A 27,773-nucleotide genomic window follows, 5' to 3' on the forward strand; every position below is an offset into this window, starting at 1 on the left:
TAAGAAATAATGCAACACACTAGAGCAACCTGGTTGCAGTGACCAAGTTACTAGTCTGTTTCTGGCTTTATTTAGAAACATTGCACTATTTCTAAGTAACGTTTAAATATCTTCATACGTAATATTTAATTTCCATCATTCTAAACACATTTAATTTCCGTGTTCAATACATGATTTGCATTACTATGTAGAGTATAGTTTAACAATATAGAAATTGCCGTACAATTTATATATCTAAACATGCAAATTAAATTTGTTTACATAAGTAAAGTATAACACAACTTTTAAATCATTCTATCCTTCTGTTTTTATTATTAAAAATCATTTTACAGTTTTAAATTTTAGAGAATTCTACTGTTGAAAAGGATCTATGCACAAAATATCAAAAAAATTTAATACTTTGAATTTTACATAATATATATTTATACATCAAAGAATGATTATGATTTTAAACTTCTTTCACATCTGAATATTTTTTGAACTTTGTTAAACAGTAAGCTTCACTGTCAATAAAAGAACTTGCAATTTTAAACTTTTCGCTGTTTTCCTGAACTTGCATGAGAATTTTTTCTAATCTTTTTAATTTTCTGGGAAATTTAACAATAAAATCTTTTGGTTGCATAGAATTTGATTTCTATTAGAAAATAAACAACAGCAGATTATAAAGAAATATTTGATAATGGTATTTGAAAAACTTAATTATCATTACTTAATATACTAAGCACATCCAATAATACAGTATTCCCGTTAAATGTCTTTAGTTTTGTGAATTAATTTTGGAAAAAGGAATGTGAGTATAGTACTGTACACAGTGGTAATAGAAGATGCATCAGAAAAAGTTAGTTACTACATTAAACCATTGCATTTCCACATATGTTCCTGACATATGTCTGGTCTATATTTGATTTTAGCCTATGTCCAAGTCACATGTTAGGAGTCTCACCAATGACATCCGCAATTCTTGTATACAGGACTCGAGTGTCTACACATGTCCACAAAGAAAAAGTTCAAAGATTGGGCAGACTAAGAAATGCATCCCGGTAATCTAACCTGTGTGGCAGCAACTGCCCTTTCAAGAGTGTATTGGCCAAAATTCTCCAAAGCATTTTATTGAAATGTTTGAAATGTTATTGTAAGATAGTACCAGACCAAATATCCAACTTCCAGATTTTTGAAATTACCAGAAAACTGGAAAGTTTTGAGTTTCACAGGATTTAGCATAGCTGTAGTTCGATGCACGGTCTGTTTGTTTTGGTTTCTGTGGTGTACGTGTCAAATTACACCGATTCCGGTACGATTGTTGTTGTGTGCAGTTGATCCTCTCACAGTTAAGTGTTTATCTGTTGAAATTTATTATAATTTTCACTTATAACCATGTCTAAAAGGCCAGATTAATAATGATCAAATATCAATAGAACCTGCTTTATAAGTATATTAAGTTATATCACTGAAATACAGCTTAGTTCTTTATTTTACATTGTTTATTTAATGTATATACAGTAGAATCTCGTTTCAATGGATCGCTTGCCCACCAAAAGTCATCTGTTGTTCCGAGATTCCATTATATCGAGAACAACGGATTTCCCGCACACCCAGGAAAATTTTCGTTATTTATCGTTGAAACACCCAAATATTAACTACATGTTAAAAAACATAAAGTTTACAGTACATGGGGTAGAAAATTCCATTATTCTGAGCTACGGATCGACTAAGAGGAGATGATATTAAATTGATTTGATGGAACCTGGAAAAAGAATGTTATTCTGAGAAATCCATTGTTCTGCAATCCGTTAAAATGAGATTCTACTGTATACTGAAGCTTATCAGATATTTGGCTTGTATTGTAAATTATTTTGATTTTTTTCTTTTGAGTCTGTTATTTTAAAACACAAGAAAAATGAATTACTGTAAGGTCTCGTTTTATGCGGTGGATACGTTCTACAGAAAAGCTCATATAAAAAATTCGCATAAAAAAAGACTTTACTTGCCTTGAAAAAGTAGGGATACGTTCCGTAATTTTCTAAAATCGCATAAAACCAAAACAACGAGTTAAAATTAACTTAAAACCGCATAAAAAAGTTTGCAGAAATTAAAAGAAATAGGCTGCTTAATAAATTACTTCGAATGTCTGAAAGAAATTCATATAAAAGCTTAAAATAAACTTGTATTCAAACTTAATTCAGTTTATTTTATTGAAAAGTAATACAAGGGGAATCCCCGAATTGCAAAAGCTCACTCTAAAAACAAATCACTGACATCTGGATGTGAAGAGTTAATTAAAACGCCTTTAGTTCCTCTCCCGAGTTAACTCGGGCAGGATACATAGCGTTACATGAAACACGGTCCTTAAGGCCGTGAAATTTGAAATTTTTTTTTGAATTTTTGGAATGTTTTTTAAGTCTCCAAATTTTTTTAAAATATTTAAAAATATACGGCCAGCTATTGTTCACTCTACTTTAAACCCTTGTCCTCCCGCGAAGTCTATGAGAATACCCCGGGAAATCCAACTCCAGCATGTTCAAGGTCATCCAGATGTGTAAACAATGACTAATCGGTGTTAAATTTCACAGAAGGGCGAGACAAAGGAAGTTAAACTTTGAAGCTTTTTCTTCAAAATTAACGCATTTCTTTCGTTTTTTTTCAGTTTTAAGTATTTTTTATGTTTAATTACATTTATATTAAAAATTGCTAAGAACTAAAGCGATTAAGGTAGATCTAGCTGTCCTTTACATCCATAAACGTTATATGTCAGTGGAACAAGTGGAGTGAGCTTTGAGCGTTCCACGATTTTTGGAGACTGTCTATACGCGGGCTTCCTAAACAAGCCTACATGTATGTTTGTCCAAAAAATTTTTGGATGAAATACAAACCGCACAACTTCAAAATCGCATAAAAATAATCCGCATAAAAAGAGACCTTACAGTATTATATTCAGTCATTTCATTTTTTAAATTCTAGTCTCAAAACTTTCAACGTGACATTTCTGATAAGTTTACTATTAAACGAGTGTGTAACGTTACAAATTTTAAATTACTATACAAAAATTAATAAAAATTACAATAGGCCTTTAATTTAATTAATTAATTGGGGGAAAGAGTGTCTGTTATTGTCAAAAATATTTTTAAAACATAATTTATAGTGTACAGGAGGCATTAAAATGACATAATATATAAATATGAATAAATTATTAAAATATACAGTACCGTACATTGAGTCACTAAAATATCTGTTAAATATATATCAAACCAAACTTTATTATAATTAAACACATCAAAAACCATATAATGTAACTAATGGAGTGTTTCCGCTAATAACGCAAACTCATAGACCCAACTTTTTAGAGTATTCTCTTTGTGAATAATAAAAGAACAGATTCTATGACTTTCAGAAGGCTTTTTATTAACAAAAGCCTATTGTATTTTATTTTATTTAATACATGCAATACTTTTTATGATAAATACTTTATGAATAGTATCAACTTACTTGAAATTTCTTACAAAATAATGGAGAATCATAAACTTTTGGAATGTTGGCTGGATATTCCGATTCGGGAACGTGACATTTACGTTGTCCCATTGCATTTCCACATATGTTCCTGACATATGTCTGGTCTATATTTGATTTTAGCCTATGTCCAAGTCACATGTTAGGAGTCTCACCAATGACATCCGCAATTCTTGTATACAGGACTCGAGTGTCTACACATGTCCACAAAGAAAAAGTTCAAAGATTGGGCAGACTAAGAAATGCATCCCGGTAATCTAACCTGTGTGGCAGCAACTGCCCTTTCAAGAGTGTATTGGCCAAAATTCTCCAAAGCATTTTATTGAAATGTTTGAAATGTTATTGTAAGATAGTACCAGACCAAATNAATAACAAATTCGAATTTAAAACGGTTCGAACATTTTAAAAATCGAAATAGATAAAAATATTTATAACAATGTCTGAAATGTTATCAATTTAATACATCTAAGTATTCAATGAAGACTAAACGTAGTTGAAAACGAAAAATCGCATCTAAAATAGTACAGTAGAAGCCGTTCTTCCGGTCAAGCCTTAATCCTCTCCCTCTCCCCCCGCGGTAGAATTTCGAAAAATCTCTTCTTAGTGCGCGTTTTCATAACGTACCCTAACTGTGTACCAAATTTCACCACTTTAGGTTCAGCGGTTTGCTCTGGGCGATGATGAATCAGTCATTCAGTCAGTCAGTCAGGACAAGCAATTTTATATATTTAGATAATCTCAGTAAGTTGTTTGTTTGTTAGTTCGACACATCCAATAATTTGGCACTAGTCGATGCTCGGACAATACTGGCACGCTTCAAGTCGTAGACAAGTCCCACTAGTTCACACTCCAGTTCCTTCTAAATTTGAACGAACAACTTCCCATTTAATGTGGCATTGATCCTGAGCATCAACACTCATGCTTAGACACAATACAGTATTAAAGATTGTTAGGCATGTCATTTTGTCAGGCTCAAAATAGGTACAGCATCTAATAACACAATACAGTATAAATATAAAACTCAGTTCCTAAAATTTCATACTAAAAATATTGTATTCTCCATGAAATTTTCTGCAAAAGAACAGCAGCATGCTCAGTTCTTTTGATCAGTAGTCCATTAACAGCTAAATCAATTTCCCAAAGATTGATGATTCAGGTTTATCATAATAGCTTCTATTTTTCTAGTTTTGATGATCTGTTTATATGGTTTATATCTAGTTAATAGGCTTTATTGTGCTTTGAATTACATTTTCTTTTGTTTCTTAATAATGAGTTACTTATCAAAAATTCAAATTTGATAATATAGAATTTCACAAGTACAAAGCCAAAACAAATATCATTATAATTGCTTAAATTAACATAAACTTGATGATTTGAAAAAGAGTAAAAAACCAACCTTTCGACCCACAACACGGATACGAGATGTATTCCTTTCGCCATCGCTATGTCTCTTGTGCTTTTTCTACCTTCCTTGAATATAACGTGGGTAGTCGATTTACGGATACGTGGAAATATTTGGGCACCCATTTGTCGGAGCCGATTCGCGATCGTTTCTGACCAATTTTCGCGACCGGATCTGACTTCCACGTAAGCTACGACTGCTGCAAAACAAAATTATTTACTAATCATTAATTTACTTATCTAATAAACATTAATCAAATATATAGATATTATCAATATTAAATAATCATTAAGTCAAGAGTTACTATAAATAGTTAATTGAAGATAAAGTTTGTAACTTTTTACGCTATTTTTTAAATAAAATATATTATTTTTATATATTTTCTATTTTATATTATCTTTTTTCATTTGATACTCGAGCATAAAATTTGGGCACTTTTTGAAGTTATGTGCTCCAGTAAAGAGAATACAGTAGAGCATCGATTATCCGACTCAATTGGGGACTCGGATTGGTCGGATAACTGAAAAAATCGGATAACCGAAAATAATGAAAAAAATACATTATTAGTATAGTATAATAGTTAGTATATTAGTACCTGTATATCGCTATTAATTAGTTAAATATAATTAGTATATTAGTATATCGTTAATCTACTTTGCGTTGAATTTTCATCGATGTTAAGCCTAACAAACTTTTTTTTAAAATAATAATCGTCGCTATTGTATCGTTAAAAATTATTTTAAAATTATTTTATTGCTCACGAAACAAACAACCACTCATAATTAGAAAATTAAATCTCGTTTAAATACTGGCCTCCCTTTCATGATCGAGTCGATGTTGCCAGCTAAAACATGCAAAAATTTAACAAAAATTATATTAAAGTAGCCAAGACATAGCCAAATATTGTAACGCCACATCACTAGCGGACATATGAAATTTGCCTACTAGAACGGTCGGTTAACCGAGGTGACGGTTAATCGGGGTCGGATAATCGATGCTCTATTGTATTTTTATTGTAAGAAAATGAAAGTTCTTATACGTCATTTTTGAATTGTCTGCATTTTTATTACCTGTTACAGTTGTTAATTATATATATAAAGATATTAATAATTAATTATAATATTTACAGTGTGTATTAATTTATATGATTCAATACAGCTAAAAATGAAGCCACACGTTTGATATTCGACGAAGCCGAGCAAACATTTGGATTACTTATGTAAGAATGTTTTTCTTTAATGTTAAAATATAGTTTTATCGCATTCCAGATACTGAGAAATTTATTATTACATGAATAAAAAATAACAACGTACCTTTTAAGAAGTCTTCAGCAGGATGATCGTTGAATTCGTTTATCATATCGGAACCTAATCGATTGAGACATTCGTTAAATTTTTTGTTATAACCAAACCAGTTATTTAAATTTTAGGGTGAATATGATATTATTAAAATAAAAATTAATGATTGTTGTACTGTGACGGATAACTGATTATAAAGGTGTATACCATAGTAATTGTTTTTTTGGTGTAATGTTACGTCAATCCTTCAGAGGCCTCAATAGTGAGTATTAAGTCCTTTATTGCTTAATGCTAAATGTAGTTTGTTACTGATTATTTTTGTGTGTAGCGCTGTCCACGGTTGGATTGATTACATGAAAAATAGGAAAAAGGTGGAATGGAATTTATTGCACAGAACATATGTGATAACATCAGTTTCTTTAATTGTGATGTCTTCGTGATTAATTAAATATTTTAATGTAAGTTTTATGTATATTTTACTTTGTTATATTCATAAAAGTACCAACTGATTGAACAACGAATAAAGCCTCTTCAGGGGAGAATTTTCCTATTAATTTGCTTCTTGTTTGAATGAGTATGTTCATTTTCTATTGGCTATTAATATACTTCAAACCCAGACTTATCGTAGCGACCACAAATGACTTTAAGGTGATTGATTTTTGGGCTGGTTAGTGAAATAGATATTGGTATAAAACATTTTGTGAGTTCAGTTGTTAGAAGCATTGGAAAACTATGAAACTGTTCATGCATTAAGGAATAATAGAAGTTTTATTGTGGGGATGAAAACGTTAGTAAAAATTAGTAAATTGAAGTATGATACTGTAAGTGTTTTTTATTTGGACTTTTTGATTGATTATTATCCTAGTGGAGGCTTTCCAACGTCAATACAGATAATAGGTCCAAAATGGTTTATCAAGTGGTAACAGCACATTGTTTGTAATGTTGTTATGAATATGAACATTAAACAACGGAATTTTGATGTTTTATACTCAAATATGTTAATACAGAATTATGTTTAATAAATAACTCAATAATAAAATCTTCTCTATCTGAGTCATCAAAGGCAATCTTTTTAATACTTTAAAGCTACGAACAACCATAAGAAATGGCTATTGAACAATTACTACCATTATTTCTACTGTTTAGTTGCTCAAAATCACATTTTGCCAAGGAAAACGTTTAATAATCAAGAACGTTTTCTGCTTGCTCTACAAGTCATATTTAAGCGTTAAATTACATTCTATCGTTAGTATATAACATTCTAACGAAATTTCGAATATAACAAATCTAAATATGAATAAAAGAACACAAAACAACTTTAAAAAGATGAACGTTAAACAAAATCAAACTCAAATTAATAATAAAAGATGAAACACGTAATATAATTACAATGTGTCCGGTTGAATAAATGGTAGTAAATACTTTTACTACAACTTTTCTAACGTTTACTAGAAGTTTGATAAATAAAAGTTAATAAATGCTTTTAATAACAGTAAAACGTAGTATAAGCTTGGTTTTATTCACATCAATTATAAAGACAAATAAATGTTTATAAATCTTTGAATAAAAATAAGTAAAAGCTTCCTTTTTTTAAGTAAATACGTCAAAACATTGAAATTAGCTCTACAGGTACATATAAAACACAAGTAAAAGGTTTCATATTCGTATATTATTATTTAAATTTAAATTTATTTTTATCTNTGTAGACCTATTAATTCCCACTGTCGTCCATCCGTTCGTCTATCGTTCCTTAATCTCAATAAAAAATTTAGGTAGATGAAAGTCGAGACCAGATATGAAAATCTTAGGAGCAGAAGGACCCGATTAACTATAAATAAACAAATAAACTTCCGATGCAAATCGGAAATCATGTTATTTCAATTTAAAATTTTCTCCTGAAAGGTGTTAGATAGATGATCGGCATAACTCTATTGTTAAAGAAAAAGTATGATATTCAGGGGCAATCCACTATTAATTTGAGGTGGAGAGCATATATTTTAAATTAAATAAATTAAAAATATGATTAAAAATTACAGCCCGGCACTGTGACCATGTCACAATAAATAATCGCTCATTGTACTTGTAAAGATCAGATATTTTCGAAACGTGAGATCATTTTCCTCAAACCGGTAATAGTCATGGTCCTTTCTGTAAGTCTTCTTGCTGTGCAGAATAACCGAAATGCAACAATAGCATTACTGTTATTTTGGTACTACGGTAATAAATCTTTACGAGAAAAGCACGATCATGTAAACATATCATTGCATTCAGCAATCATATCATCAACTTCAATACACAAATTTGATGTCAGTTGACTGGAATTTGTATAATTTCACGCTTGTGAGTGTAACCATGCATATTATCTCTAAGAGAGCGCCATTTTCCTCCTGGTGACAAAACTCTGAATTAAAAACTTTTATTACAGAAATCGATATCCCATAGTTTTAATAATATGTTCGCCAATTTTGATTGAGTTTAACGTAAATAATACTATAATATATTGTCAATTAAACGTCAATTTATTTATTTACTTAATGTAAGTTAAAAAAGTAAAGAAAAAGCTGCCTATATTTGAATATTTAATTAAAAGTAAAACCTACGATTACCAGAAATTATTAATTACAGAAGCCTTGATTCATAATTATCTTTCAACTGATGAGATTTTAATTAATAAATTGCCACAGAACGTTTGTGTTCTTAAGACAAATGTAGAGCCTTCACGAGCTCTATCTGCTAGTAATTATTCTGTATGGACTTGTGTAATAATGGTAAAGTTATTCTTCTCTTCTTAAATTTTTATCAAGTAGAAACGAATGAAGCTGGAACGGTTGAATACACGGACAATCTCGATACATCGTGTTTTCGGGCTTCAAATCACTTATTAAAAACTCCCTGGCTATTATGGCAGCCAACCACTGCACAATATCTGCTAGAACTGGTTTTATAAAGTGACATACCTTATAAAACTAGTTCAAGTAGATATTGTGCCCAATGAAAAACTAAAAATTGTAGGCCTACAGCTTACACTAACAATTAGCAGTAACTTAATGGGTGCTAAGAGTTACACCTTTGTGTGGCAGAAAATCTTAAAATGGAGGTTGATATAAATGGATAAATTATAAGTAATATTCAAATATCAGTCTGTATTCAATATTTTTAACTTTATTTTAATTTATCAGAGAAACTGGTTGCACAAGACAGGAAACTGTACACGTTAATTCTTTTTCAGATATTTTTTATGGTTCCAAACGTACAAAAAAAACGTGAAATAAAAACATCTTGATGAATATCTAGAACAATTTAAAAATTCTTTAAATTTTTAACAAAAATTAATTTATTTCTTATAAATATCTAATAACATTTACTATAAATTACAGTCAAATCTATCTTATTATTACTAAACTTTAATTCCTACATTTATAAGTTATATTACTTATGGTTTATATAATAAAAAAGTTTAAGTGAATAATAAATAAAATAATTACTCTTATTCATCTAAATAAAGTTATGAAAGATTGATTTATTTTTATATAATGAAGTTTATGTTTCAAAAGTCTGATTAGCAATGATAGTTTATAACTTATGGAATGATATACAGTCGACCTCCCCTAAAACTCTGTTGATAATTCCGTTTTATATGAATTCCAGGTTGTACGAGTCACTTAGATTTTACAAATACGTGTGCCGTACTGTGAACGGCTCAAGTATTTGTAAACTCTAAGTGACTCGTACAACATGGAATTCATATAAAACGGAATTATCAACAGTGTTATAGGGGGTCGACTGAAACACCATTCTTTGGTGTTAGTTGAAGGAAGCAGTCATAGGCATCCGCAGAGGAGGTCAAATGGGTCAAGTTACTCCTACGATTTAACAAAAAATTCCACACATTATAATCGTTAAAGCGATACAGATATGTAAACTTTACATTTTCGACCATAGGACATGCTTTGTCTTTTTATATTGATACATTACTGTATTTTATAATCTACGTCTGAAAAAAAAACCCAAAAAATTAAATAATTAAATAAATATTTATGTATTTATTTGTCTTCAAGCTTTGTTTCATGGAAAATTTTCTGCGAACGCCCATAGTAGCAGCTGATCAAAATTAAAAAAGTTAAAACATTTTATTTCATCTGATATTTCCGACAAATCTTAAGCATATAATTCGAATTGAACCATTCTCAATTTTATTTATGTTTCATCAATATTTTCAAATAATATGGAGTCTAGACCTAAAAGGTGTGTTTCAAACTCCTACTTATAAATCGAGATATTCTTAATTTATTTTTAATAGAAAAAATTGATTGTCAGTAAAATTTCCGACTATTTCTCATTCCGTTTTGATATTCATTTAGTATAAGGAATAGACTATTTTGTTTTGACTCAAATTTGTAGGTTAATGTTACTAATAACTTAGAAAATAACTCGAACTATTGTACAGGATTCAAAGAATAGCAACTTTTCTGAAGTTTTAAATTTACTTAAGAAATTGTTGGTAAACTTCGCAAATATATTAGAATGTTAGATGTTCAAGTAGATGTGTCAAAAACGTATAACAAAATTTTAAAGGCTGTTATAAATCATTTTAAATTATATTTTATAATCTTTAACTACGATGGAAGGATGGCCTAGCGATTTAGGTTGCAGCTCATCGCTCTGAGATCCGTACACAGTGTAGATCGAATCAGTCGAAAAGTCCAAAAATTTTTCGCAAGTAATTAGTCTAGATATGTCTGGCTCGTCCTTAACCACCCAATCCATTGTGGGCCTAGCCGAATTCATAATAGGCTGATAGAAAAACCCTCTTAGTGCCCACAAGACTGAAAGAGTTTTGAAAAAATCTTTAACTATAAAATCAATTTTTAAAAAAAAGCTACCAGTCCAAATCAGAAGCTCTTAAATAGTTCATCGGAGCCTCTGACCCCTAAACTTTCTGTATTTGGTCTCGATTTTCATCTATCTAATTCGTTCTCAACATTAATGAAGGACAAACGGACGACAATAAGAATATAAAGGTTGCAAGTCCAATTATATCAAATTAGGCTTGCAGACCTTTACATTCTTGCTTCCCCTAATAATTCATTCTAATTTTTTTGTGTGTATTGAATAACTTACACTTATACAAAAATATACTCATTCCACGTATATAGTGTATAGATTATTCTACTGTAAATTTCTTTATTTTGATGGTGAATGTTCAGTTTAAGTTGATTTTTTTTCGTTGACATGTTCAAAACTCTCCATTTGCATTAGAAATAATAGTGACATGTTTTACAACTCCTAAACAAAAAAGTAGAATATTAGCAAAACCAGCCAGGCAAACAGTCATAAAAAACTAAATTGTAATGCAAATTTGCATATAGCTGGGCAGAGCAGTATAACAGTACAGCATGGGGCGTAAGAGCGACGTCAGTGATAGAACTAAAGATACTATCATAGCTTTGCAAGAAGCAAGAAGAATACTAAAAGAAATTGTTGAAGAATTATGTGCTAACAGCCAACAATCTCTAGAGTACTGTACTGAAAAAACAAAACCGTTCAAGTTTTAACTAACAAATGCCAGAAATTTGGACATAAACGAGCAACGACTGCGAGGGATGAGAGAAACTTGAGGATTGTCGTGCGAAACAGCTTTAAAAGCGTTAAACACTTGCAAGCACAATAGAGAACAACTGGAGTAAACGTTAGTAACCGAACCATATGCTGAAGATCGTACGACTCGTACAGTACTTCAATTGCTGTGTTCCCAAGACGAAGCCATCTCTAACGAAAAAGCAACGACAAGCGAGTGTCAGATGGTGCAGAGAGAGGCTCATATGAAACAAGACAACTGGAATAACGTTATCTTCAGTGACGAATCCCTAGTTTGTCTCTCCTGTGGTGACCAAGGCCCACATGTATGAAGAACAACCAGAGACCTTCGAAAAGGACTGTATGAAGAGATCCGTTAAGTTTGCATCGTTAAGTTTGCATCGGGATCCATGAGTGCTAACGGCGTAAGACAACTGTGCATTCTTCGGGAACGTTCTAATAGACATATCAAGACATCTTAGAGACATTTATGATACCATCGGCAGAAGATTTAGTTGAGGAAACAATTCTATTTAAACAAGACAAGGCACCTCTCATACCGCGAAGTCAATTATACGCTGTTACAAGAATAACAGATTGTAATCCTGCCTTGGCCAAGCAATTCCACAGGCTTAAACCCTATTGAAAATTTGTAGGGAGTCATGAAACGACGACTTAATGAACGGTGCCCAACTTCTAAAGAGGAACTAGTGACGTGCATTCGACACATTTTAAACTGCATCACCAGAAACGAATGTGAAGCATTAATCTTCCCGACAGATTTGCGAGCATTAAGTATGGCAAACGGCGACTCCACAAAATATTAAGTTTATTTTGTTGTATTTCTTATATTTAACCCACATTTAGCTAATATTCTAATTTTTTTGTCATTTCATTTCCATTCGTAACAAAAAAAAAACGTTTTAGTTAATTTGTCTGATTAATGGGTATAATAAATATACATAGACATTGTTTACGTAGTGTCGAAAATAATTTCCTAGTCTGTGTTGTTCATGAGAAAATGTACACTAAACTTTCAGTTAGGTTGAATATTCTAATTTTTTGTCCGGGAGTTGTAACATAAATAAAATAAAAGAAAAAGATGAGAATTTCTAAAAATATCAGTAATTATCGTAAAAGAAAATTAACAAAAGTATCTTTATCAATCAAATTTTCATTATTTACAGTAAAAATAACTAAATACAAAATGAATAAATGATAATACTGTATATCCTACCATTTTTTCTCTGTCCATTCGCAAAGCTCATTAATAAAAGTTAAAGTTTCGGGATCATCTTTTAAACTTTTTCTGGCATCATTACATTGAATTTTTATACACTCCTGTAATTAATTAAAAACGTTACTTATTTACATAATATTTTATATCATTCTTTATTCTAAACTTTATTCAGTAATAAAAACTAAAAGTTATACTTTAATTTGAAAAAAAAATTGTAGACCTATTAATTCCCACTGTCGTCCATCCGTTCGTCTATCGTTCCTTAATCTCAATAAAAAATTTAGGTAGATGAAAGTCGAGACCAGATATGAAAATCTTAGGAGCAGAAGGACCCGATTAACTATAAATAAACAAATAAACTTCCGATGCAAATCGGAAATCATGTTATTTCAATTTAAAATTTTCTCCTGAAAGGTGTTAGATAGATGATCGGCATAACTCTATTGTTAAAGAAAAAGTATGATATTCAGGGGCAATCCACTATTAATTTGAGGTGGAGATCATATATTTTAAATTAAATAAATTAAAAATATGATTAAAAATTACAGCCCGGCACTGTGACGATGTCACAATAAATAAGTTAAATAAATTTTAGTCGTTTACTGGAATCATACTTTCGGTTATTAGATTTAAATGAATTTCAGATATTTTTGTGTCATTTTCGAGGCAGGCGATTATGATTTATACTATGTAATGTGAATTCAAAACAAGCGAAAATAAATGAATATTTAAATAATTATTTAACACATTTTCAACATAATCAAATTTTGAAGATTTTGTAGCATTCAGTTAATTTTGTTCATTTGATAACTGTAAAATCGTTCTCTATATCATTGTTTTTATTTTTCCTCCTATAGGTAATATACTTTTGCGTTCCGGTTATTAGAATTGCTGTATAATAGAATCAATATTTTAGTGTTCCTAAAAATTTTCCAGTAAAAATTTTAGTGTCTTGTTTCTATATTTTCAATTTATAGTCTAAAAAAAGTAAAGTTTAAAAAATTAATAGTTTTACATAACAAATATTTTGGGTAACAACTATTTTCATTACAGAAATTTAAAAATCGATTGTATTCTGTATCAGTTCAATTTTTAATTGATCAAAATGCTTGAGCTAATTTATTAATAGGATTATTTATTATTGCCAAAAACTAATTACAGTACTATTATAATTATACATAGACTATAGCGCTGTGTTTCTTGTATTAAACTTTCTTGAAATTGATATATTTTTTTCCAGTTATTTTTCAGATTTAATGCAATTTTAAAGATTTAGAAATCTTTTCAGAGAAGTGTTTAAGACTGAAAAAAAACCATTTTTAAACAAATCGATTATGCTACTCAATGGCATCGATAATAATAGCGAGATCGAGATAACCTTGCTATTGTTATCGATGTCCTATCAATGTAGAATGTCGAATGGCCCTTCAAATATTTTGCCGTGTGGACCTTGAACAATTTCTCAGTTACTTATATTTGGCCTACTTCCGGAAAATATTTGTCATTCTTGTCTTAGATTAATTTTGTACACAACAAGGGAATTTGGANAACTGCCTAACACAAGAGATATTAGAGAAGAGCAAAATTCTTCAAACTAAGAGTGCAATTTTTTGCTAAGATAGAAACAAAATCATCATTCGTGTTAGTTTTGTTTAAACTAAGAAAGTATTTGACACAAAGAAATCCCATTTATTTTATTTAACTTGCTTTCTATCGTCCTCAAAACTTGCAAATCAAATTTCACTCACTTCTATTGAAGATGGAAGAATGAAACTTTGAGGACATTCATTTTAATGATGTTATAGTGTGAGTTCCTCTCCATTATCCTACTCACCCGAAACTCGATAAACATAACCAAATGTAGAGTTTAGTACCGATGCACCTGTATATATGTAAATACACTGTAGTGGTGCAACTCTGTAAGAGATTACTCCATCATTTCCATCACAATTTCGCAAAATATGACCAATAAAATCTTTTTGTTTACTAATTTTTTAAAATATATTTTAACTATTATCACTTTAAAAGAAATTCTTTATCTAGTAAATGGTTTCATTCAATAATTATTTTCATAAAATATTTTAGAATCAAACTATAAATTACTTATAACAACAAACATGAGATTCTAATAATTTCACTGTTTTACTTTGATAAAATTTATTAAAATATTTATTTAATAAATAAAATAATAAAAAAATATGATTTATTTTTTTATAAAGTTGTAATTATAATATAAATAATTTACCATTTTGAGATGTTTGGCGCATTCTGGCTCACGATAAGGCTCATAAGACTCATTAGACTATAAAATTAAAAAAAAAAAACAAATTTATAATAAAATATTAAATTATATAGGGGAGATCGGGGCAAGATCGGCATGTTAAGCTTTACTTACATTTTGTGTAATAAATACTGCTGTAAACTGAAAAAAAAGCTTTGCATATTGTCTATTGGAATGTTACCTTACTATAGAACTGGTTAAAATCAGTTTGGAAATAAAAATAATTAAAATAATTACAACTTTACAAGAAGAGAGAAATTGACGAAGTTGCCCCGGGTATAGGGGCAANTGTCTTTCTATTCATAATAATTAAAAATAAATTAATTAAAAGCATTTTACTTAATTTTACTAAAAGATGTTAATAAATTAAGAATTTTATTTAATAATGTTATTAAATTTGTATAACTAATATTAAAAAATATTACTTGTTTCTTCATTTCTAACATTGATAACTGCAAGAGTTAAGAAGACCGTGATAATTGCAACAAGTTTTCCAGACATTTTGAAGTATTTGAATCAGGAAGAAAGGGTTTATATAGAAAAGAAATCGTGCACATATTATTTGAACAGATTTCCCAGTGTCTAAATAACTTCTGACGTCAATTTTAACGTTACAAAAATAAATAAGTGTAATTTTTTAAATCATTTTCAATTCCTTATGTTGGCGATTTGATTGGATTTTATTAAATTAAATTTGAAATATTTTGTAAAACTGTCGTAGAAAAGGAGCAAAATGACGATTTGAATATACCTAAAGATTGTCGAAAGAGAAACGAACAATACAAGTTTTATATTATATTTTGAAGAAGGCACAAAACTGGAAAGAATAACCTTATAGAATGAAAGAGAGAAGTTTGGAAAAGAGGAATAGAAAGATAAATATTGAAATATATATTGAAGAAAAGTTGGAAGCAAGGAGGACTGAAGCATTGACGCGAAAATATCTTTTTCTAAACATCCTAAAGTTTCTAAAAGAAGTTTCAGAAAAACTGTAAGAAAATAAAGATACTTTTAAAACACTTTTTATAGAAATTTACTAACAATGATTGAATACAGAGAGCAATGAATAAGTAAAAACTAAGCAAGACTGTTAAGTGATTAAAAAATAATAATATACATTAAATAACTGAAACGTGCTTGTAAATTCGGTTATATTAGTCTATTCAAATTGCCTTAAATTTATATTCAAATATTGTTTTCATTTGTCATTGTCACTTTATATTATGAAGAAAATTGTTGTAATATATATTCTACGAAAAGATTGCAATTTCAATTTATTAATTTATATATATATATATANGTTTAAACGCTTAAAAATAAATTATTATGTATAAAATTAATAATTTAAAAATAGTTCAGATATCTGCCTTAATATTAAATTAACTAAAAATGACTTAAAAGTTAACAAGTTATTAAAATCATGTAAAAAATATCAGAAAAAAAAAACATTACTCGTTTCTTCATTACGAACTCCTAAAATATTTGCAAGAAACAAAATGGATATAAAAACTATACAACTTTTTACGAACATTTTACGTATATTTGTATTAGGAATGGGAATTTATATAGGAAAAGAAGCGTGTATAAGTTATTTGATATTTGAACAGGTTTTCTTTGTTCAAAGATATCCGGTCTATAAATGTTTTCTGCCATTCTTCCTTCTTATAAACACGTTGAGTACCATTATTTTTATATGATAATGCTCGCTCTTGTCTTGTTTCTCACATAAATACTCTATGTTATTTGTTAAACTGATTAAGAATATTTGACAATTTACATTATAATATACTTATATTTCTTAATTAATAAAACAAAATAATATTCTATAACGTTTACCTTTTACTTTTAGATAAATGATGGAATTACGAGTTCGTGATCTTTTAAAATCAGCTCTACACCTGTAAACACCTTCATCGTTTAGATTGGCTTGCTTAATTTCCAGTGTTGCGGGTGAATTTTTTATATTGAAATTAATTCTGTTGGAAAAGCCTTCGATTGCTCTATGCTTAGCCTGATAAATATCTCCTTCTCTTGCATCCATGCTATAAATTGGAGTGTCGGAATTTTCTTTAAACCATAACACCACAGAAACAGTATTACCTTCTGTTGAAGGGGTTATATTGCATGGTAATGTTATTTTTTCTCCAACTCTACCGATTATTTTCATATTCTTATCTGAAATAAAATTAAAATTTCAAAATAAAAAAATGCATAAAACTGCAAAAAATAATATTAATTTCTCCATAAAGTCATTAAAAAATATTCAAAAATAGTAAATTGCTAATTTATATATTTTATTTGAATAATATACTCAATCAAATTTAATTAAAGATTTATTTATTGATAAATCAAGAAAATAACGAGCTGTATCACTGAAAATAATGGTACTCCACTGTTTTATAGAACAATAATTATGATTTAATTCATGGGTAAATGTCACGTTACCATATTAAATAAGTTTCAGATCAATAAGAAACACCCATATTGCGTATTATCAGTGCAAAGAAGTTTGTCTAAAGAAAAAAATTCTAACAAAATTATCATATTTTCACTTATAAATAACTGTAATAAATTAATGAATAATTATAACGAAAAATGATTTTTCACATACTAAATTATACGTTTATATACTAATTACTGTACTTTTAATAATTAAAAATAATATATTCAAAATAAACAAATTGTTTATAAAGTTAAGTATATAAGAATAAATTAAATAATTGAATAGAAACAATGCTAATAATAATATTACTATGCTATATTACTATAAATGCGAAATAATAGAAATTAACTCTCTCCTCTCTCCCGCGAGAGAATTTCCAAAAATCTCTTCTTAATGTGCATTCTCATGGCTTACCCTAATTGTGTACCAAATTTCAACTTTTAACTCCCAACCGTTTGGATTCTGCGTTTATTATTATTATTATTATGGGTTTTATGAGTTATACTCGGTTGACACACCGGTGGTTGTGTACTATGCCGGACCAGAGTCAAGGCATAATAATCAAAACGAGACAAAAATTAAATAAGTGTGTCAGTGTGTCTGTATGTATTTAGGAATTTCTAACAATATGACGTGTATTCAATATAGTGGCCTTCTGTAGTGTGATGTATGTATTTCTATTCAATTGGAATGTTCCCCGGCTTTTGTGTAGTGTTTGTGGTAGAGGAGAGAACCCTGTAGAGGAGAGAACGACAGGTACAATAAGCACCCTATCCATCCTCCACAGATAGCTTATTTCCTAGGCGAGTTCTGTATACTTACTAATTTTTTCAGTGAATGTGTTTTGTATATTGTGAGTGTTTAGAATGGCTATGTCTATAATGTATGTGATTTTATTGTGTTTATCAATGAGTATTATGTCTGGTCTGTTGTGGTAAATTGTTTTATCTGTGATTATGGCTCTGTCGTAGTACACTTGGTGCGTGTTGTTTTCTAATACTGTTTGTAGGATGCATTTGTAGTATGGTTCGTAGATGTCTAATAATTTGTGTTTCTTTGCAAGCTCTTGGTGTATTATATTTGCTACTTGATTATCATCATCATCAACCCATCTCGATTATATTATAAGATTATAACTTTATCTCTGAATTTTATTTTTACATGACATCTGAGATGAAGATGAACGGTGCACAATAAAAATTTGCATATTTTTATACCTATATCTACTATTCGAGAATTATAATTCAGCGTTTTAATATAGCCTATATATAGCCCTCGTAAGATTTCTGGCTAAAATTCCTTGATATTCTCTTATTTTTCAAGACTAATGAAAATAAAAATGACTGTATTTATAATCTGTAATGACTGTAAATATTAACAAATAAGTTTTTTATATGTTCTTATGATATAGTAATTTATGAATTATGTTATTGGTCATTGTTAAGTAATAAAGAAATAGATGCAAGAACTATTATATTTGAGATTAAAAAAAAATTATTTTTCTACATTTTATTTAAAAATCTATGAAAATATTTGATGACGATTTACAATAATGTATCGTGATGGCCTTGGTCATGTTGCCATAGTTTCCTTTTAACTATAAATAAAACACCACTACACCATTACCATCACTACTGCAAAAAACTGGAAATTTTTATATAAACTTTTGTTTAAACGCTTAAAAATAAATTATTATGTATAAAATTAATAATTTAAAAATAGTTCAGATATCTGCCTTAATATTAAATTAACTAAAAATGACTTAAAAGTTAACAAGTTATTAAAATCATGTAAAAAATATCAGAAAAAAAAAAACATTACTCGTTTCTTCATTACGAACTCCTAAAATATTTGCAAGAAACAAAATGGATATAAAAACTATACAACTTTTTACGAACATTTTACGTATATTTGTATTAGGAATGGGAATTTATATAGGAAAAGAAGCGTGTATAAGTTATTTGATATTTGAACAGGTTTTCTTTGTTCAAAGATATCCGGTCTATAAATGTTTTCTGCCATTCTTCCTTCTTATAAATTTAAGCTAATAAAATTTTAAAAAATATTATACATATATAAATATTAATTTTCATATAAAATTAATTCATCTTGATTCTGTTTAAAGCATATACAAAATTGATTTAAAATGCATTTATTACTGATAAAGCTTGAAATTTTACATTTTTATAAAAAGAAAAAACAAACTTTTAAATTAGTATTAAAATTAAAATTTATATTATTTTATCAATGTATAAATTTTTCACATAAGAAATAACTTTTGTTTTATTTAAACTAAGTTTTGTTTGAACAATTGTCTTTGGTTATTTCTTTTATTTACATTAACATACGTTATTTTTCCTGTTTATTAACAGTTTTAATCGCAATATAATTTTTATAATATAATAATATTCTGCGTGTGTATGTGTGTGTGTGTTCCCTTTAATAACTCAGGATGGAGTAAACATTAATAAACCAATTCGGTAATTTGTATATAAGGATCATTGATACTATTAAATTACAAATTTTATAATATATTTTCTATACAGTACTTAATTTTAATTTGCTACAAAAAAAATGCTTATGGCAAACAAAATAAAATCTGACATCATCTAGTAAAAGATTTGTCATCATCGTGTTTGCATGAAATCATCCCTGCTATCATCAGCATAAATGAAAGAAGCACGCCAAAACGAGTAAGGAAAAATCTGTCTTGTCATATGTACGAGTAACCCTGTGTTATCTATAATTTGTCGCAAGTGTCATAAGTTTTTGCTTACTATTAGGACATTTCTTCCTGTCAAATTATTCTAATTTCATTCATTATAAGACCATATACCTTTTTACGATATACATATTTATAAACAGATTCATTATCGAGTTATAATGAAGAAAATACAGTATATTGTCAATTGTTGCAGAATTTCTCGAGGAAAATTATCGATTTATTTTAACCTTTGTTTCCTTATCGTTTATTTATTATTCAAAAGATGGCAGCACGTCGACATTTTTTGATCATATTTTCACATAATTTCATATAAATATGTTCATCCGTCAGTCTTATTATTAAAAAATTGTTCCCATATTAGTTATAATAATTTATTTATTATAATTACACATTATTAATTTAAAAATATATATAGTGATAAAATAAATTTATTTATCATTATATATATTCTACAAGTAGAGGCTGTAATGACGCTATGTTTAAATAAAATTGAATACACGTCCGCCATTTTCTTTTTAGTCAAGGGAGTGTCATCTGTTTGTTGTGTAAAGGCAACAAGATAAAATGTTCTAATTCGTTGTGTAAAGGTTTGAAAAGAAAAGGAATAGTTTTAATTCTTAACTGATATGGTGCGGATAAAATTGACAAATTATAACTGAATTTCAGTTATAATTTATAGTTTACGACACCGATTATCAGTAGAAAAAGCTACCTTTTAACAACATATACCGATGCCAGTAGAAAAAGCTACCTTTTAACAACATAATAAACCCCCCCGTAAAAGTCAAAAACTAAACATTAAATTTGAAGAATATATTCATAATACATGCAAATCCACAGGCATTCAATGATGGGCACTATTCATTTTTAATCGTGTTTTATCTATATTCTTGTAATTCTTTTACGTTAAATCTTGCGTGTCGAAAGTATTAAAAATTATTTATTTATTTGTATTTGAAGATTGCTACATCTCTACATTCTGTGTTTTCTGGATTAGTAAAATTGAAGAAAACGTCAAATTTTTATACAAGCTGTCATCACATTTTAAGAAACGTCTTTTGTCTGAACGAAAACTTAAAACATTAAAGATTATTTTCAACTTAAAATGATGACAATGGAATATATATGAGAAAATATTGTTATTCTCTTATTCTTTGCTTCTTCCACTGACAAGCAGAATCTGAAACCACAATAAATGGTTTCTTCAGGAGAGTGAACTGTACATTTTTCATATATCACATTGCATGAACTAATTGCAAGTATTCAATAAAGCTGTTTAAAATCATTTTTTACTAGAGATTTTTTGTCGTTTTTTTTTAAAATTGGGACCGGACTGATTATCTTAGTTGCCATTGATTCAATGTTAATAATGTTAATCTTTATATACATTCACAAACTATACTTACTACTTTCATTTGCCACAATGGCTGACTGCATCCACGTGTATGTGTTGTGGTCAATATGGTCAGCTTTTTCGGCACGGAGCTGTAAACAAGCGTTTTAATCGACAACGACGGTAGTTATCAAAATTTACCCCACAGTAAATTTACCCCATTTTCACGTACTTTACGATGGTATTATTTTTTGCCCCCCGCGTAACTACTATTGGACATTATACCAATGAATATAGGATTATTTAGTTAAAACACGTATTTATTAATTATTTAAATATTTTAATTTTTGAGTTAGCTCTGCTTTGCATACGTGTGGATTCACTACTGGGCCTGATAATTTGAAAACGAGCTACGCTCCGAAAAGTTCCTTGAATTACCAGTTTGAACTGAAAGAATAAATTATTCTTTCACTCACAATTATTACTTCATTTACATAATAATAATACTACTACAGTAACATTACTATTGAGGCATGTTTGTCAATTTTATCTGAATGTTTTAGTTTGTATTAAATCATTATTACTTAACAAAATTTTATGAAATGAAAATTTAAACATAGTAGAAACTGTGTTATTTATAGTGTAAATAACAAATATAGAGATGTTAAGTTTTATTAATTTTAATACACGAATTTTGATAGACATCCCTTCATAAAAATATATTTTGGAATGAATTTTATTAGTTTCTTGCAGTAAATCGAACTTTTTAAAAATATACAAACAATAAATTTGCACAAACTCGTTCCGCCCTAAAGGCACAAAGAAGACTTTTTTCGAGGCCTCACGTGGATTCCGTGGATTTCTCATTATATTGCAGTGTTAATAAAATTACTGTATTTAAAGATTGATCCTACAATCAAATACTAAAAACACCACAAAACCGGGGACGTACAATACCTAAGGTAGGATCTTTTGACTTAGTCTAGATTCACATTTAATTTCAACTAAGAATAACATCATTTATTTGCTTCTGAAAGTATTTATATATATATATTTCGATGTATTTATATGAAAATGGCAATAACAGTTTGTTTTAAGAGTGATAAATAACCAGCCAAACGCGACAAGGCTGGTTTCCTGGCTATTTATTTGCTGTTGTATTAATTTATTTAGTAAAAAAACTTTAATATTAAAGTACTTTATATATATCATTAAATATCTTTTATTAGTTATTTAATTAAGTAATAATGGACAGCGTTTATGTTCGGAGCTTTTGGGCGTATTATAAATAATTATTCACTTTTTTACAGGTAAGCTCACTGGTTTCTTTCGTCATGTCTAAAAGGAAGACTTATTCAGTAGTAAGTCAGTCGGATAGTAGATCTAAGATTTTTCATCCTGACCCATTGGAGGAGACGAGTATTTTGGAGCTACTTCGGGGAGAACTTTATATTAAGGATGGGATATCGTTACTTATTCAGCTAAATTTAAAGCAGAATGCGAAATTGGAAGGAATGATTGCTAAAATTGATAGAATTTACTCCTGGGTAGAAAAGTTGGACGAAGCTATTGTTAATGTAGAAATTAGATAAGAAGATTTAGAGGAAAAATTTGCATACGATACCGGCAAGGTTCTATCTGATGATAGAATAGACTTGGAAAACAAAATGGCCGAGTTTACATTAAGTCAGGAGCGGTTTGAGTGTTTCTTAAAGCGTAATAATTTAATAATTTCTGGTTTACCTGAGTCGGAAAATGATAACTTTCTGGTTAAAGTTGTAGTATTGGAATATTTTCAAAATAAATTAAGTGTTGATAATGTTAGTTTAGAGCGGTGCTATAGATTGGGCCAACAACGGAAAGATAGAACTAGGTTGATTTACTGTAGTTTTTTGGACTATGGTGATACATGTAAGATTAGAAGAGCGGCATTTAAATTAAAAGGGATTAGGATATTTATAATGGATGACCTTCCCCTTTCAACTAGAGACATAAGGAAAATAATTAATGATTTTGCTAGAGAAGAAAAAGGTTGGATGCGTCAATTACTTATTTAAATAATAGAAATGCGGTTAAAGTTGATAGTAAAATTTATAAATATAATATAGTTTCTAAGAAAATGGAAGAACAAATGTCAACTTGACTGGGAGTAGGTACAGTACGTCCGTTCTGTCATGGAATTGTGAAGTTATTGTAAATAAGCCTATCTCTTTTTGGAATTTTTTGTATACTTTTGATATAGGATTTATGATTGTAATAAGGATTTCGATCAGGATTGGATGATGAGCTTATCACAAGATACATTAATAAATAATCATGGAAGATTGGTGTTGGATTTTTGTGAAGATGCGGGATATATTGTTTTAAATGGTAGAGGCTCATCTATATCTAAAGTTTATTATATATATGTGGGTGATATAGGCTCCTCTGTAATTGATTTGGCTTTGATTAAGTTAAATCGATTATCTATTGTAACAAGGTTTCCTGTATTAGATAAAATATATAGTAATCATTTTCCAATAAGTGTAGTGTTAGATTGTAAATCTAAAAAGGAAATTCGAAAATCATTTAAGAGGTCTGTGAATAAGAGTGTGAGAATTTTTTGGAGGGAAGAGGGTAGTGAGAAGGTAAATTATAAGTATAGGAAACTATTATGTGCGATTCAGAGTCAGTCAGTATTAACGTTTGAAGGTTTGACTCATTTAATTAAATCTTCATTTTCAGATTGGTATCAAAGGCCGGTGGAATTTTCCAATTTTGTATGGTTTGATACAGATTGTAAGTTGAGTATTGCAAGAAGAAATCAGGCGTTGAACAGGATGAGACGAGCAAAGATTTGAAATAGTATTGCTGCGAAGAATTTTGTTAAAAATTTTAATGTGACTCGCAATTTATGTATAGCTAAGAAAAAGGTTTTTCTTGCAGAAGATCAATAAGAATTTGGCATCTGGTGATAGTAAACAGTTCTGGCGATTCATTAATTTCTTTGTTAAGAGTAAATACAGGGAGCTTCCAGATCTTGATTGGGTAGCTTTATTTCAAAGAAATTTAATTCTAATAAATATTTACCGGATGTGTCTGTATATAACGTGTGTGAATTGGCATGATGATATGTTGGATACGGAGATAACAGAACAGGAAGTCAAAAAGATTTTAGCTACTATGAAAAATGGTACTACTCCAGATATTGATGAGATACAGGTGGAATTATATAAGAATTTCCCAGATCTGATTAGATATATGGTAGGTTTGTTTAATAATGTGTACCAATCAGGAATGATTCCTTTAGACTGGCGGATATGTAAGATTATTCCTATATTTAAAAAGGGACTTAGAGATTTACCTGATAATTATGGAGCAATTTCGTTACTACCGAAATTGCTCCATAATTATCAAGATACCAAACTCATACATAAAATTTTGTAAAATTTTATGTATGAGTTTGGTATCTTGGTTGAATAAGTTTGAAATATTTTCAGATTTCCAGGCTGGTTTCCGGTCTGGTTTTTCGACATTGGACAATATTTTTGTTTTATATGCCTTAATACAGAAGTCTTTAAAGAAAAAACGAGGTAAACTTTACGCCTTTTTCGTTGATTTGTCCTCGGCATTTGATTCGTTGGATAGAGATCTTTTGTGGAGTCAACTTCTGACGATTGGGTTGAGCTATAAATTTGTAAATTTTTTTATTCCCTTGTATACTAATACAGAGGCGTGCGTGTCTACTAAGGAGGGTACGACTGATCTATTTTTCACGTTAAAAGGTGCGAAACAGGGTTGTGTATTGAACCCAATACTGTTCAACTTATATCTATATCCACTTGTTATTAAACTGAATGACTCTAATTTGGTAGGTATTGATCTTTTGGGAACGGATGTGAAAATCTTGACTTATGCAGATGATTTGGTTGTTATGGCAGATTCGCCTATAGGTCTAAATAGAATTATTGACTTTCTTGACTTATGCAGATGATTTGGTTGTTATGGCAGATTCGCCTATAGGTCTACAGAGAATGATTGACCTTTTAGGATACACAGTACAGGAGCTAAAACTTAACATTGACAAATCTAAAATAATGGTATTTCGAAATGGAGGAAAACATTCTAATAATGAGAATTGATTTTACAAAATCGCAAAATAATAGTAGTTAATGAGTATAAGTGTCTGGGTGTAGTTTTCCAGTCTAATGGGCGTTTTTTAAAACATTTAAAGTATATTCACAGTAAAGAGACTTTCGGAATTGATAGGATTATTAAGGCTTGTGTGTCTGGTAGATTGGTACGTTGGAAAGATAAATTAAAATTATTTGAGTCATTTATTCAATCAGTAGTCTTCTATGAATTCGAAATTTGATTGGAGAGAGAGAGAGAAGATAATATACAAATTAATTTTATTAAGCGTTTATACTCTCTAAAGAGATGGATTCCATCATATATATTTGGAGTTTCAAAGAGTCTCCCTTTATTTTAATATAATAAAAAATTATTTAAGATGGTTATGTAAACAGTCTGTTAGTAAACTTAGAGTCCGCTAAATTATTTTTAATCTCTCAAAGAATAGCGTGGGGAGATCAAATTGTGTCTTTGTTGCAGGAGTTCGACTATCGAAATTATCCGATAATGTTAAATCAAATTGAGATCTCTGATATTTTAATTATTCGCCAAACTCTGAATTAATTCTAATTCTGAGTTTGGCGAATAATTATATAACCGAGTTTAAATATAGAGCGGTTAATTATAAATATAATAAATGGTATTTAGATGTTTTTAATGAATGGGAGTCGATGACCTATTTGAATATAGAAAGACCTTTTTGTATTACACAAGCAGTATTATATGTGCGATATAATATTATCAAAATAATGATAAGTCCATGTATGAAGTACTGTGACTTTGGTAATACTACTGTTAATTTTGACGCTTTTCATATAATAACTGAGTATAAGGCGCTGACAGTAGTTAGACAAAAGTGTTTTGGTGAAGATTGTTTTTCGATCCAAACATATAAATGGTTGTTACAGGACGATAATAAATATTATTGTATTTACAGTTTTGTAACTAAAAAGTTAAGTTAAATGGATAATTATTTATTTGTTAAGATTAAGATACTTTTCTTTTCTAGCAGCTTACCATCAGGAGGTGTAAATTTACTATTTAAGTGGACGACTTAATGTTGATAGTTGGTAGCGTTTATGGTCGGCGCTTTTGGGCGTATTATAAATAATTATTCACTTTTTTTCAGGTACTTGCTTAATTTTTTCTTTTTCTTTTTATTTATTTTATTTTGTATACGCCGACCATTCGCTGCCATTTTTCTTTTTCATGTTTTTTTTTTTTCTCATGAATATAAATATTTTTATTGTTTTGTATATGCCGACCATTCGCTGCCATTTTTCTTTTTCATGTTTTTTTTTTTTCATAGGAATATAAATATTTTTATTGTTATTTTGGATTATATTGAAAGTACCCTTGTGTTATCTTTTTATTTTTTCCTTTTCAGACCAATTGTCACGCACTGTATTGTTGTGTTGTATTATTATTATTTTTGTATTGATATACATAACAGTTTATAATTTTGGTACAAATAGCCCGTACATACAGGGTTTTCCTTGTACTAAATAAATAAATAAAATAAATTAATTAATTAACTAATAATTTACATATAAATGATTTAAAAATTAAACACATTATGAATCTATGAATTTAAATTTGTAAATTCGGGCTAAACATTTTAGGAAAAATAATAAATCGTAGAGAAATTTTATAGTATTTACAGTAATTAAGATTGCTTAATACGTTTTCCTGAAACAATTCTAATTAAAACAAGAAAATTCATTTAATTGCCTTTATTAGGCGTTTACATTATAAATAAATAATTTATAATCAGTTTAGTTTATTTAAATAAATATCTAAAATATACAAATACTGTAAAATGTGGTACGCGAATTTAAATGATTGTGAAATATGGTA

General features: G+C 29.0%; 2 protein-coding genes across 2 annotated transcripts; both read right to left on the reverse strand.

The window, feature by feature from the left end:
- Window positions 1-304: 304 nt before the first annotated feature.
- Window positions 305-6,274, reverse strand: LOC111635013 (microcephalin-like). Its single transcript, XM_023379854.1, has 5 exons — window positions 6,220-6,274; window positions 4,901-5,105; window positions 4,378-4,381; window positions 3,484-3,573; window positions 305-634 (listed from the first exon to the last, which is right to left on the reverse strand). Exons 1-5 carry the CDS (start codon window positions 6,263-6,265, stop codon window positions 449-451), a joined length of 531 nt encoding a protein of 176 aa, XP_023235622.1. The 5' UTR covers window positions 6,266-6,274; the 3' UTR covers window positions 305-448.
- A 9,044-nt stretch (window positions 6,275-15,318) lies between these two features.
- On the reverse strand, window positions 15,319-19,653 carry LOC111635006. Its single transcript, XM_023379848.1, has 3 exons — window positions 19,567-19,653; window positions 17,133-17,477; window positions 15,319-15,323 (listed from the first exon to the last, which is right to left on the reverse strand). The coding sequence occupies exons 1-3, from the start codon at window positions 19,643-19,645 to the stop codon at window positions 15,319-15,321; spliced, it is 429 nt and encodes a 142-aa protein (XP_023235616.1). The 5' UTR covers window positions 19,646-19,653.
- Window positions 19,654-27,773: the final 8,120 nt, after the last annotated feature.

This window comes from Centruroides sculpturatus, unplaced genomic scaffold, assembly GCF_000671375.1.
Source record: "Centruroides sculpturatus isolate CEXI.00-Female unplaced genomic scaffold, Cexi_2.0 scaffold929, whole genome shotgun sequence".
Taxonomy (NCBI): Eukaryota; Metazoa; Arthropoda; class Arachnida; order Scorpiones; family Buthidae; genus Centruroides; species Centruroides sculpturatus.

Excerpts from the sequence above, each read along its gene's own strand:
- LOC111635006 (XM_023379848.1), bottom strand. The coding sequence starts at position 19,645 with ATGTTCGTAAAAAGTTGTATAGTTTTTATATCCATTTTGTTTCTTGCA. Across the intron at positions 17,478-19,566 it reads AGTTCGTAATGAAGAAACGA|ATAAGAATATGAAAATAATC; the intron begins GTAATGTTTTTT and ends ATTTTATTTCAG.
- LOC111635013 (XM_023379854.1), bottom strand. The coding sequence starts at position 6,265 with ATGATAAACGAATTCAACGATCATCCTGCTGAAGACTTCTTAAAAG. Across the intron at positions 5,106-6,219 it reads TGCTGAAGACTTCTTAAAAG|CAGTCGTAGCTTACGTGGAA; the intron begins GTACGTTGTTAT and ends TTTGTTTTGCAG. Across the intron at positions 635-3,483 it reads TATTTTGTAAGAAATTTCAA|AAATCAAATTCTATGCAACC; the intron begins GTAAGTTGATAC and ends ATTTTCTAATAG.